This window comes from Mesocricetus auratus, unplaced genomic scaffold (assembly GCF_017639785.1).
Source record: "Mesocricetus auratus isolate SY011 unplaced genomic scaffold, BCM_Maur_2.0 Super-Scaffold_100026, whole genome shotgun sequence".
Taxonomy (NCBI): domain Eukaryota; kingdom Metazoa; phylum Chordata; class Mammalia; order Rodentia; family Cricetidae; genus Mesocricetus; species Mesocricetus auratus.
Genome location: NW_024429207.1, coordinates 41633 through 55104, shown reverse-complemented (window position 1 = coordinate 55104; position 13472 = coordinate 41633). Strand labels below are relative to the sequence as shown.

General features: G+C 36.5%; 1 protein-coding gene across 1 annotated transcript; it reads right to left on the bottom strand.

Moving 5' to 3' along the window:
- Positions 1-4289: 4289 nt before the first annotated feature.
- Adam29 (ADAM metallopeptidase domain 29) lies at positions 4290-12616 on the bottom strand. Its single transcript, XM_005066529.2, has 2 exons — positions 12498-12616; positions 4290-6882 (listed from the first exon to the last, which is right to left on the bottom strand). The coding sequence occupies exon 2, from the start codon at positions 6743-6745 to the stop codon at positions 4439-4441; it is 2307 nt and encodes a 768-aa protein (XP_005066586.2). The 5' UTR covers positions 6746-6882; positions 12498-12616; the 3' UTR covers positions 4290-4438.
- Positions 12617-13472: the final 856 nt, after the last annotated feature.

The following is a 13472-nucleotide window of genomic DNA, read 5'->3' as shown; positions in this document are numbered from 1 at the left end:
GAAGCAGGTGTGCTCAACCTGTGATCTGCAGCTCACGTGTGTCCCAAGATGAATATGACCCAGAACATTTGTAGATGATATCATGTCTCAATGTCAAGTGGTTAGTTGTTCATATGTTTATGTTTACTGCCGTATACAGAAGTAAAAGACAAAGGCCTCATATTTCTCCTCAATCAGCTTCAAACACTTTGTAAATTTACTCCAGATCTACATTCCTTCTTAATATTCTTTATGTACACAAGAAATCCTTTCCCTGGCACCTTGTACTTGCCCCTCTCTCTCCATTGACTGCATTCCATCAAGATGTCTATGCACTTCGTAACTTTATTCCTTGTTCAATATGTCTCTTCACCAGAGTTTCCCTCCACACCCAGTGAATAAAATACTTCACATCTTCTAATGTATCCTAGAGGTTTTGTTTCTTCATATAATAATTCCTACCATTTTACATTCACTAATTCAGATTATTATCCATTTTGCCTCACTTACAGTCCAAAACCAGTAAGTATGCAAGTGTCCCTAAGGATTCCAGAAGACCATGGCTCTAAGTATGTTCCTTAACTCCCCAGTCAACACTGCACATTTGTTGTCTAGCCCAGACTCCTCCTTGTGTAGTCTTCACTGATGTACTGCTAAAGACACCCAGGAAATCTCTGATAATACTTGATTATGACTCTTGCATTCATCCTTATTACCTAGCTGTTGCCCAAACATGGGAGAAAATTCCGTAGCAGATATCCACTAGTTATACAGCAGCATCTAACTGCCTAAAACCCTGAAAATGCAGCTTAGCTTTGTGACAAAAACAAAGAAAGAAAGCAAATTGATTTCTCAGTTAAGTAGCCAATATAGGTCTCCAGCTTCCTCCTGAGCATATTCTCTTAAAAGCCACAGTAACTTGGTCAGTTAAATATGGACTTGTATGTCATTCCCATTTTCCTATCTCACTGAAGGGCTTTAAGCATACATTTACTATACCTATTAGAAACTTTTACTCTTAATAATGTCTCAACCAATGTTTCTTTTTAAGTATCTTTCAATATTATAACAGTTCTTCTTCACTGTTTCAATCCACTTTGTGAAACACCAATTTTCTCTACCTTGGATTTCTGTAAAAACATCCTATCCAGGTTCTTTCTGCACCTGTGTGACTATCCTGGGTCTGTTAAGCAGATAAGCAAGTCCCCATTGGCTTTCCTTTGTCCCTGAAGGAATAAAAACCTCAATAACTTTGCTCACAAAGGGTTGCTTAACAGTGCCCCTAAGGAAGCACTACTGTTCTTACCTACTGACTATTTGAACCACAGACACTCAGAGACTTTTTCATTCTTCAAATCCATCATTGTTTTGCTCCCAAGCTGACTTTATATCTTGTCTGCCTGGAATGTTCCTCTCCTTTTCTTTATTTAACTCATTTGTATGCATCCTTGTACGTACTTGATATCTTTCTTAATTAGTATTGTTACATGTATACACAAATGTATATGTGTACTATGTGTGGCCTTTTACTGACAGTTCAAGTTTTACCTTGGAGAAAGTTTTGGGATGATTTAAAATTTGAGGTTATAACACTGTAAACAAACTTTCCCATAATTTTCATAAATGTGGGAAATGGTATTGTATCTCCTTCATTTGAGAAAAATGAAATCCTGGAATGACCACTATCTTATTCTGAACTCTACTTCCAATACCTTCTACTGTGTTTGACATTGATTTTTCTAAATATTTGTAGAAAAAATGAATTAACAAAGATTAGAGCAATTATATAAATAATCATGCACAGAAATCAGATGTATGGTAAGTAATTTTGCTTTATTTTGAAATTTGGAAAATAAGGGAAAATAAAATATCATTTATAATATGTTCAACTGACAGGTAATATGATAAAATTTATTAAAATTTGTCATTAATTTATACTTTATCTAATAATTTTAATTTCAATATTAAGCACTTCAATAAATGGGGTAGATTGTATTTTATATTGTTGTATATTGTTATATTTACAAGGCCACTTATACTAAAATGATTTAATGTAATAATCATCATAATAGGAAAACTGTAGCTTAATTAAAAGAAGTTTGTCTAATAATTTGAAAGGGGCCGTGTTTTCATAAGTTTCAAATTTTTTAAACAAAAATAACACATTTATTGGTTGAAATGTCAATATGCTTCTTCAGTTTAAAAAAATATGGCAAAGTCAGGTGATGGTAGTACACACCTTTAATCCCAGCACTTGGAGGGCAGAGAGAGGTGGATCTCTGTGAATTTGAGGCCAGCCTGCTCTATGGAGTGAGTTTCAGAATAGCCAGGGCTATTAGAGAAACTCAGTCTTGAAAAACAAAAAAATAAAAAATAAAATTTAAAAAAGACAAAATCTGGGACTTTTGCAGAGGATCCATGTTAAATTCCCAGCACCACATATTTGCTTACAACTTACTGTAACACCAGTTCCCGAGAATCCAATGCCATCTTATATCCTCTGCAGGCCCCAGGCACAATTGTAATGCACAGACACACATATGGGCTTCAACCTAGTTTTGAAGCAAAGGAATGAGAACCAGAGAACATGGTTCTACAGTAAATCCATTGCTTCAAATTCTCAAGCTAGGAAATAGATTACTCAAGGAAGCCAGTTCGTTGTTCATAACTGCAAAGGTATTTGGACAAATCATTGGATTCGTAAAACTTTATTTTTGCAAATGGTAATGTCATGAGAGAGTGACTATCAAAAATTTTAGGTAAATATATTCTAGTACCTATTTTGCTTTTAAATATGATAATAGTGTACTTTCTAAATGGGGACTGATAGTTATCAAAATGCTATTTCACTTTGTTATTTTTCATTAATGGATCATTTCTAAGTTTCTAGGACTGATGATAGGATTTTATTATCATGATTTTAATGGAACTCTGGTGTGGGTCAATCGTTATTGTCTTTACATAGCCTATGAAGAACTGTAAAATGACAGTATAAACATACTGTAAGTTCTAATTATAAAAGATGAGAATTTTAGATAGTTCCTTTTAGCTAACATGTCTTAAAAGTCTGTATCAGGATGTCAAAAAGTTGGCTCCATGGTTAATGCACTGGCTGTTTTCCAAGTTCACCTTTGAGTACTGAATAGTCATGTTACTCATGTCTTGGGGATCTGGCACCCTCTTCTGGCCTTGATGGCGTTGCATGTACATGGTGTAGAGGCACATGCAGGCAAAACACTAATGCACACAAAATAAAAATAGGATGAATAAATGTATGCTATTTATCCACATTTTTTAGTATTTCATATGTATCCAGTGCCATTTGAGTATTTGCTATGTACTAAGTATTATATATCCTATGGACAATTAACTAAGGTTATTGCCCTTTTGTAGATGAGACATTAGTGGCAGAAACAGATTATGTGTTATGTAAGGCAAGCAGTGATGATTGCTGTAACCACTGCAATAGAATAGACATATTGCAAATTGGCCAGAAATAGGTTGCACTGCTTAGATGGAGTCATAGTTTCCAATAAAAGAAAAGCAAAAGAGTCAAATCTTACTTCGTATTCATTGGCTTGAGGGATGTAACTCCAGTCTCAGCAGCCAATATCCAAGTAATTAAAGTTGCTAACTCTTCAAAACCTTCGAGAACACAAATTACTTATCCCATTACATCAAATAAGGCACCCTTATTGTTTAACCCAATCTGTTTTAATACATTGCTTCTCTTTTTATCTCTGTTTCCTCCTCTTCTGCTCTCCCACATTACTGGATGGATCTTTGAACCTCTACTTAGTTTTAATGGATTACTAATGCATGGACCCTTCCTTGTTCAGGGAAAATTTGCTGAATTTAATTTGTCTGAAGTTGTTAACAACTGCAGTGATAATGTACAGCCTTAAAACTACAGCTGTTCCAAGGCAACATTGACATAATTTTCTCTCCAATGGGTCCTTTAGATGACCAGTTTCCTGTACCACTTCTATTTGCAGAAAAGGTGGGAGGAGGAGCTAGAAAAAAAGCAAGTGTGATTTTTTTTCTTGTTAGAGAGGAAAAGAGATTTCTAATTGATTGACAAAAACTAATACAAACTCAGACACACCATCAAACTAATTATTATCAGTGAACACCAACAGACGAATTCAACAAAAATCTAAGTCATTAAAATTTTTAAGTTAATGAAAATATGCACAGGAGCACCTTTATTGATGGTTATAACTTTATGATCTCTGGGATTTTTTTATCTACAGTCTTTGATGTATGCCATGTTCTGCTACTAGAACACCGGAAACAATTGAGAAATTTCATTAAGACTGAATGTATATTTATTCTGCATTTTTTCCATTGTTTCTAACATGAGGTGTAGATATTTTATTGTTGTTTACTGGAGGGATGATCCTTTTCTGACATTCATTTCTGTTGTAGTGCATTCGAACCTTTTGTTCTTTCTAGAATTTTAGTCTCTTTCCTTTGCCTCTTCTTCCTCAGGTAACATCTCAACATTTTGCTTTTCTTCCTTAAGTTCTGTCACAATACTTTCCTTTTCCATCTTAGGTAGCTTCTTAACTTTATGTTTTCTTTTCCTAGGTAAAGTTGCAAGGTATCTTCTTCTTTTCTCATATCTTTTATTCTTTAAACACAAAAGAAAAAGTAACAAGAAGGAACTTAAAACAAAAATCAAAATCCAAACAAGAAACAAGACGTAAAGCACATTCTGTGATCTTCTGTGGGGAGGTGGGCCACTGTCAATACTACCTCCATAACCCATTTTTAGGCAGTTGGGTGGGGCCCAATATTCATCACAGTGGCAGTGATGTTTATTATTACAGATCCCTCTCTTATTGCAGAACATAGGCATACAAGATTGTTCCCATGGCGGCATAAAGACGCACTTTCTTTCTAAACACAAAAAGTCTGGGCCACATTCTGTACCATCCTTCACTTCACCAATATCAGGCACATTCATCCCAAAATGGTAGTCAGTGCTCCAGCAGCTGTATCCATCAACGTGAGTTGAATGCACAGTAGAATGATTGTGCAGATGGGGAACTACTGTCACATTCTCACACTGGACTCTCCCACACAGAGCATCTTTATGATGACATCTTACATACTTAGTGTCTTTCATACCACAATGACCAAAACGATCACCTCTGGTGTTCATGGCTAGGTAGCAATTCTTATGTGCATTCTTGGCTCCCTCACCAAAAAGTTTTCTGCACTGCTCATCACGGTCTTTACATTTCTTTTGAAAACAGATATTCCTACCCAGACAATGGATCCCTTCCTCCACATACACATCTTCTGGGCATGCTCCAGAAGTTCCATTGCACCACTCTGGCAGGTCACATAGATTGTCCTGTTCCCTACACACTGTGCCTGATGGCATGAACTGGCAGTTTAGGCAACACAGCCCAGAAGCACATGCTGCCCCTGATACCAGAGTGCAGTTTTCTGAACAACACGTATCTTCGGCACACTGTTTTAAGGAACCACAGTCACATTCCTCTTCATCTTCAGTAATACCATTCCCACAGCGTTTCTTTGTAGTGATATCATTTACATTTGGGAGATTGTGCAAACAATTCTTTCTAGAAATAGTCTTTAAAAATTGTTCATAACTACAATTGCTGAATGTATCTGAGGGTAGTAGCTTTTTGTTCATTATACATATGTTTCTCCCACATGTACAATAGTTATCATCATCATTCATCATCCCCAATGCATGACCAAGCCCATGTGTCACATATGTCCTAAATGAAGCCAATCCATCATCCATAATACACTCTAAGCCACAATTCAAATTAATATTACATACTTCTGAAAAATATGATGTAGTAAGGTCATTGATACAAAAATCCTGTTTCACAATAATATGTGCAGAATCATGAGCCACACGTTTATTGAAGCTGAATTTCTTCCATTTGCAAAACTGTTCCATCATATGCCGTGTGGTAGTTACTGTATATGGGTTTCCTGTATTCCAAATTTCAATTGTAATTAGAATCACATCAAGATTAATTGAGTTATAAATATCATCCACTAAATTGACACCCATGAATACATCCATCTCCACAATTGATGCATTACTATTCCTAAAAATGAATCTTCCATGATCTACCACAATTGCTAGTTCAAGAAACCATTGGTGGAGCCACCATCCTGTATAAGAAACTTGCATCATAGTGGAATCAGCATTCTCTTGAAATTGAAATTTCAGTTGCTCTGCTATTTTTTCTTTATTTAGTCCACAACTTACAGGTGTACGTTGTATATTCTCCATCCTATACACCAGATGTTCAAAGGTGGCAGATTTCACTTTGGGCTTTATTTCATAGGTGGTTCCATTTGTCTGCAGCATTCCTTGAAAGCTTCCTAGACACGTACTAAGAGTAACCATGGATTTAGGGTCCCCTTCCACATAACCATGGTAGTAGCAATCGTTTTGAACAAAGGGCTGATCCTCAAGAAGAGCACCCTGGTCATTGTAAGTGAACAGAGTGAGAGCTCTGGACACCAAGTGCTTCTTGGCCTTCATGTGGACAATGTGTCTCTGGCCCCCAAAGTGCAAGCTATATGAGGTCCAGCCTGGATCTTTCACACCTCTGTAAGTGCCCATGACTCTCAAAGGTATCACTACTTCAGGGGGGCTGTGGTATTGTGATATACCAGTCTGTGGCCACACAGATAAAAACAGAGTTAATTCCAGCCACAGTGGCAAGAGAGTGTTCTTCACATGCACCAGGATCTCCAGCACTGTCATTATGAAATACAGAGTGAGAGCGAAGGATGTAGAGAGAGGGTATCTGCTTGTATGCCTTTTCTCCTTTGAGTGTGTTGTAGGTGGTGGTCGTGTTGAATGGCCAGGCTTCTAGAGGAGTCAGTCCATCATGGGGAGAACTAAGGGTAAAAACAAAAAGGATGGCAGAAAAGGATTTGGGAATGGACAAACCAGGTGGGTAGAAAGAACAGAGAGTGGGTTAAAATGGATTAGTGTTTCGCTCATGGAATGACTCGTTATAGTGTACTACTCATAAATATTGTTTAGTCAGAATTGGAGTCCAGTAAGCAAAAGCCCAGCAACTAGCCATGAACTGGTAATTATAGTGGCCACAGAAAGTCATCATAATATTGTTTACTTGTTTGTGTGTATGCATGTATATAGTTTCCATTACAAATAAATCAAATCATGTCAATAAAAACATAAGTACCTTGTTTTGATAGAGAATCATGATTTGCACATAATGACTTAGTAAAACTCAACAATTCTTTGTATTTCTTTTTCTTTTTTCTTTTTTTTTTTTTTTGGTTTTTCGAGATAGGGTCTCTGTGGCTTTGGAGGCTGTCCTGGAACTCGCTCTGTAGACCAGGCTGGCCTCGAACTCACAGAGATCTGCCTGCCTCTGCCTCCCAAGTGCTGGGATTAAAGGCATGCGCCACCAATGCCCGGCACATCATATTATTCAGGAGAAATGTTTTTCATACACATTGTTTTATTTTATCACATATATTACTTAATTACATTTATTTTATATTAAATTCTATTCAGTATTCCTATTTCTGTAAATGCCATCTAATCTTATGAAACATTAAAGTATGAAAGTATCACTAATAATTCATTGTTATGGTAATAGATAAGTTCAATGATACACACATATAGGAGCCAAAAAACAGTACACTTGCAGACTGGAATAGTTCAGATTAATAGATATGTTATTCAAAGGTTTTTATATCTAGTTCTATTGTTTTTCTTTAAACCTATAAACATATTAAGTGGAATGGAACTCTATCTAGTAATAGAACATTTGGAGATGGGAGAATACATAAGAGAAAAAAATACATGATGAAATTAAAGAAGGTCAATGAACCCACAAAAGAGGGTAGATTTGGCAAAAATAGTGCTGCTGTATGGTGCAACAATGTTTACATGAATATCCCTGTGACTTTTAGAAGTATAGGTTGATATATGTAATCAGTATTCAGAGATATTTATCTCATAAAGTTAGACAAACAGAGACATGAGCATTCATACACATACACACACAAACACATATATTAAACACCAAAAACCTCAATAATACAAATGTGAATTTGAGAATTATGCTACTAACACAGTTACTGCCAGCTTTATCTTGTTTCTTTGTTCCTAAATAAAACAGGATTGAAACTGTACTATATGCATACACAGGGATGCATAACGGGAGGAGTACGTACATGTTACAGACTTAAACAACTTAGACAAGTAGAGCATATATTTAGGCCTAGCAATTAAGACAAAAATATACCTTATGGGTCTGTAGAATTGTGTTACTTTATGTATGATTCTTAACCTTTTTTAACCTATTGTGTGTATCCATTCACATCATCAGATTGCTAAAGAAATCAATTTGTTAAGTATTGAAATTAAAGATTCCTAGGTTGCATAGTAGTGAAAAATCTACTATGAAAGTATCCGATTACACCAAAGAAAAAACATACCGCCACAGTAAATATAAAATGAATGTTGCCAATATTCAACACCTACCTGTGTCAAGACTTAGAACCCATTTCTCTTAAGTTTTTCATTTATCATAATCCTATGTAGTTTGGCTTGTTCCCTTTAAATAACTACTTTGCTGTTATGTATTCAATATTATTTTCATGAAAAACAGAAAGATACCTTCTTTATATACATGATTTTTGAAGAACTTTGTCTTACCTGATGTTACAGATAGTTTAAAGCAAAAATAGGACAATATTTTTATTCTTAGTGATTCAATATGCATTAGGTGTTTAGTTATGATTTTTTCTTTCCAAATCCAATTCTGGTTACAACTTTGTAAAACTATTAACTGACTTTTCTTCCTTAGTCTTATACCAACATTCTAAACAGGCCTCAAAAGTAATTGGATGGCCAAGTATCTTACCAAAATCCTCACTCTATACACTAAACTTTTGAACAACTCACAAAACACACAATTTTTATAATTTATCTTAAACCATATTTACCTAAGATGAAAACCAATGGTGTTTGTGTGTGAACTGGGTAGCTATATTTCAATAATGGCAATTTGAATTATATAACCAATAAACTTTCATTTACTACTCTGATAATAGAGAATCAAATATTGTGAGTCTTTGATTTGCCTTTGAAGAGAGGTGGCAGGAAGCTGTGGGGTGGGGGGAAAGGCAGGGGAAGAGGACAAAAAACCTTGGAGAAAGCAATCGAGGCAACACTTCTAGCTTTGGAGTGAAATCCTGAAGTATTGTGATGCTTTTAATGCTTTTTAACAGCATATTTGATAATTATTATGAAATTTAAAATTTATTCATGGCTAAAGAATCATTTATTAATTGAGAATGTCATTGAATGAACTTAAACAATATTAATCTCTCATAACTAAGTAATAAGAAAGTTAACAATGCAAATGCTTCAGTCAGACTGATTTTTCATATGTTAAATTATTTCTTTTTTATGTATTTTTTATTTTTAATTTAAATTAGAAACAAGGTTGCTTCACATGTCAATTCCAGGTCCCTCTCCGTTTCCCTCCCCTCCTCCCATTCCCTCCCACCAACCCCCCCAACATCCCCTCATTTCCCCAGGAAGGGTGAGGCCCTCCATGGGGGTGTCCATAGTCTGTCATTTCATTCAGGACAGGGCCTAGACCCTCCCCCAAGAGTTCAGGGTGAAAGTGCATCTCTCATTGTTGGATGGGAGTCCAAAGTCCACTTGTATACCTGGAATAAATACTGATCTACTAAACAAGGCTCAATAGATTACCTAGGCCTCCTCACTAACACCCACATTCAGGGGGTCTTGATCAGTCCCATGCTGGATTCCCAGGAATCAGTCTGGGACTCAAGAGCTAACCCTTGTCAGATCAGCTGTTTCTGGGGGTTAAACCAGCCCAGTCTTAATGACTTTGGTCATCTGTCCTCCCTCTCTGTCACTGGATTTCTTGAGTTCAGCTCAGTGCTTAGCCTTGGGAGTCTGCCTCTTCTTCCATCAGCCACTGAATGACGGTTCTGTTCCCAGACTCTGTGGCCATGGGATTGTAGGCTGGCACTCCCTTTATCATTTCTTAAAATGACTCCAGAGACAAGAGTAACCGATAGAATATAATATTTTCATAATTCTGTATAAAGTGACAACATAATACAGATACTTCTAAGTAAGTAGCCATATATATATGATAAGTTCTCCTTTCTTCTCTATTGTCTCATTGTATTTATTAATGTCTTTAAACTAATTACTATCTCACCTTCTCATTCTAACATGTAGAACTATTTACTTTGCTTCAAATAATGACTAACAACATCAAATTAAAAAGAATTCAGCACCCACATACTTATGAACACCTGATTTTTGACAAAGAAGCTAACATTATACAACTGAGAAGAGAAAGCATCTTCAACAAATGATGCTGGCATAACTAGATGCTGGCATGTAGAAGACTACAGATAGACCTGTATCTGTCACCATGCACAAAACTGAAGTCCAAATGGATCAACATAAATCCAGCCACACTGAACCTTTTCGAAGAGAAAGTAGGTTGTATCCTTGAAGGAATTGTTACAAGAGACCGCTTCCTGAACATAACACCAGTGTCACAGACATTGAGATCAATTAATTAATAACTAGGACCTCCTGAAACTGAGAAGCTTCTGTAAGGCAAAGGACACAGCCAACAAGGCAAAAAGGCAGTCCACAGAATGGGAAAAGACATTTACTAACCCCACATCAGACAGAGGTGTGATCTCCAAAATTTACAAAGAACTCAAGAAGCTAGTCACCAAAACACCAACTAATCCAATTAAAAAGTGGGGTATAGAAGTAAATAGAGAATTCTCAATAGCAGAATCTAAAATGGCTGAAAGACACATAAGAAAGTGTCCAACATCCTTAGCCATCCAGGAAATGCAAATCAAAACAACTCTGAGATACCATCTTACTCCTGGTCAGAATGCTAATATCAAAAACTCCAATGACAGTTTATGCTGGAGAGGATGTGGAGAAAGGGGAACACTCCTCCCCTGCTGGTGGGAGTGCAAACTCATAGAGTCACTTTGAAAATCTGTATAGAGAAAATCTTGATGAAATGGGAATCAATCTACCTCAAGATCCAGCAATTCTACTGTTAGGCATATAACCAAAAGATGCACATTCATACAAGGACATCTGTTCAACCACATTCATAGCAGCATTATTTGTAATAGCTAGAACCTGGAAGCAACCTAGATGCCCCTCAACTGAAGAATGGATGGAGTACACAATGGAGTACTACTCAGTGGGAAAAAACAATGGAATCTTGAAATTTTCAGGCAAATGGATGGAATTAGAGGAAACCATCGTGAGTGAAGTCACAGAAAGACAACCATGGTATGTACTCATTCATATATGGATTTTAGATATAGAATAAAGGATTACCAGCCCACAATCCATATCATCAGAGAAGCTAGGAAATAGAGAAGACCCTAAGAGAGACATACATGGTTCTCCTGAGAACGAGGAAGGGATCTCCTTAACTAATTTGGAACATGGGGTAAGGGGAGAGGGAGTTAGGGAAAGAGATGGGGAGAAGAAGAGGGGAGGGGAGGACATGAGAGAGCAAGATGATCAAGTCAGGAGAAGAATAGAGGAGAGCAAGAAAAGAGATACTATAATAGAGGGAGCCATTATAGGGTTAAAGAGTAATCTGGCACTAGGGAGAGGTCCAGAGATCAAGGTTGACCCCAACTAACAATCTAAGCAATAATAGAGAGGCTACCTTAAATTCCCTTTCCATATGATGAGATTGATGACTACCTTATATGCCATTCTAGAGCCTCCATCCAATAGCTGATGGAAACAGAAGCAGACACCCACAGCTGAACACTGAGTTGAACTCTGGAATTCAGTTACAGAGAGGGAGGAGTGATGAGCAAAGGGGTCAGTACCAGGCTGGAGAAACTCACAGAAACAGCTGACCTGAACATGGACCCCAGACTGATAGCTTGGAAAGCACATAAGACTGTTCCAGAACCCCTGAACATGGATATAAGTTTGAAAGTCTGGTTAATCTATGGATCCTATAGTAGTGGATCAGTATTTATCTCCCTAGTACACAAATGGACTTTGGGAGCCCACTCCACATAGACGGATAGTCTCTCAACCTAGACACATGGAGAGGGTCTAGGGCCTGCTCCAAATGATATGACAGAAAGATTCCCCCATGGAAGGTTTCACCCTTCCTGGAGAGCAGAAAGGGGATGGGATAGGGAGTTGGTGGGGGGCAGGGGAGCAGGAGAGGGAACAGGGATTGACATGTAAAATAAACTTGTTTCTAATTTATATTAAAAAAAGAATTCAGCAGCATTTCCCAAATAAAATTATTGTTATTCAAAAACCACCACTTTTGTCTTTTTAATGTTCTAATACATGCATGTAGATCACGATACATTGCCGTATGTGTGTGCATGTGTTTACATGTGTGCTCAAATATGCATAAATATATTTGTGTCTGTCCATAGAACTTAACTGTTGAATGGCTTACCAAAAGATGAATACTGGATCCCAATTCTTAGGAGTTGCAGCCTTATTCAAGATTGTTTATAGCAGTCACCTACATGGACTAACATTTTTATTTGATACCTCACATAGCAAAGATTAAGTGTAAATTCTGTCCTTCAATTGTCTCTCATTTAAGTTCTAGAACATCTGCCTAGAAACAAGTTTGTCTGAGTTCTACAGAACCAATCAAGTGACTGCATTTCCCTTTCCTCTTAGGTTTTATACAGTTTCTGTCAACTCTTGTTACAAAGTACCTCAGTATGAAAAAACCTGATTTCATTAGCCCTGTTCAATGATAACAGCAACTATTCCATATGGATGAATTTATTTTCCTTCCTTGGATGTTTATGCCTACTTCATACAGTATAATTATTTTATTTCTCTATATTTGTTCATATTGTAATCATGATGTCATGTTATTTCCTTAAAAGGGAACCATACTATGACACGCTGCTAATATATTAAATTCCAGAAGAAAGTCCGACTTCATTTGAAATACTTCCTCTTGACTCTGGGCCTCTCCCACCATCTGTGTCTTTCTTTGTAAGGACAGTGAGTAACACAGATGCTTATTGTTATGTGAATATTCTCTATATATTACACATATTACACACAAATTTGGTCACCAAGAAAGGTAGAAACTCATTAGAGAATAAGAAAATGAGTAAAATAATAGTGTCAGAATAAACTTCATATACAAGTTGACTGTCTGACCTGTAAATATCCTGCCTTGGAGTAGCTATGTTAAGCCAGGGGTTGTTGGAAGTCACATGAAATGTTTATTCTTGAGAGTTTACTTTTATGAGCTAGAAATCATAAAGTACATTAAAATAAAAGTTTTAAGTATGGATACAGTTTTAAGTATGGAAAATATCTGAAAACTGAAATTCAGAAGTCCCATTTACAAAAAAATATGTTTGATTGAATTGTGTCAGGATGAAAGTCTGTGTATCAAAAA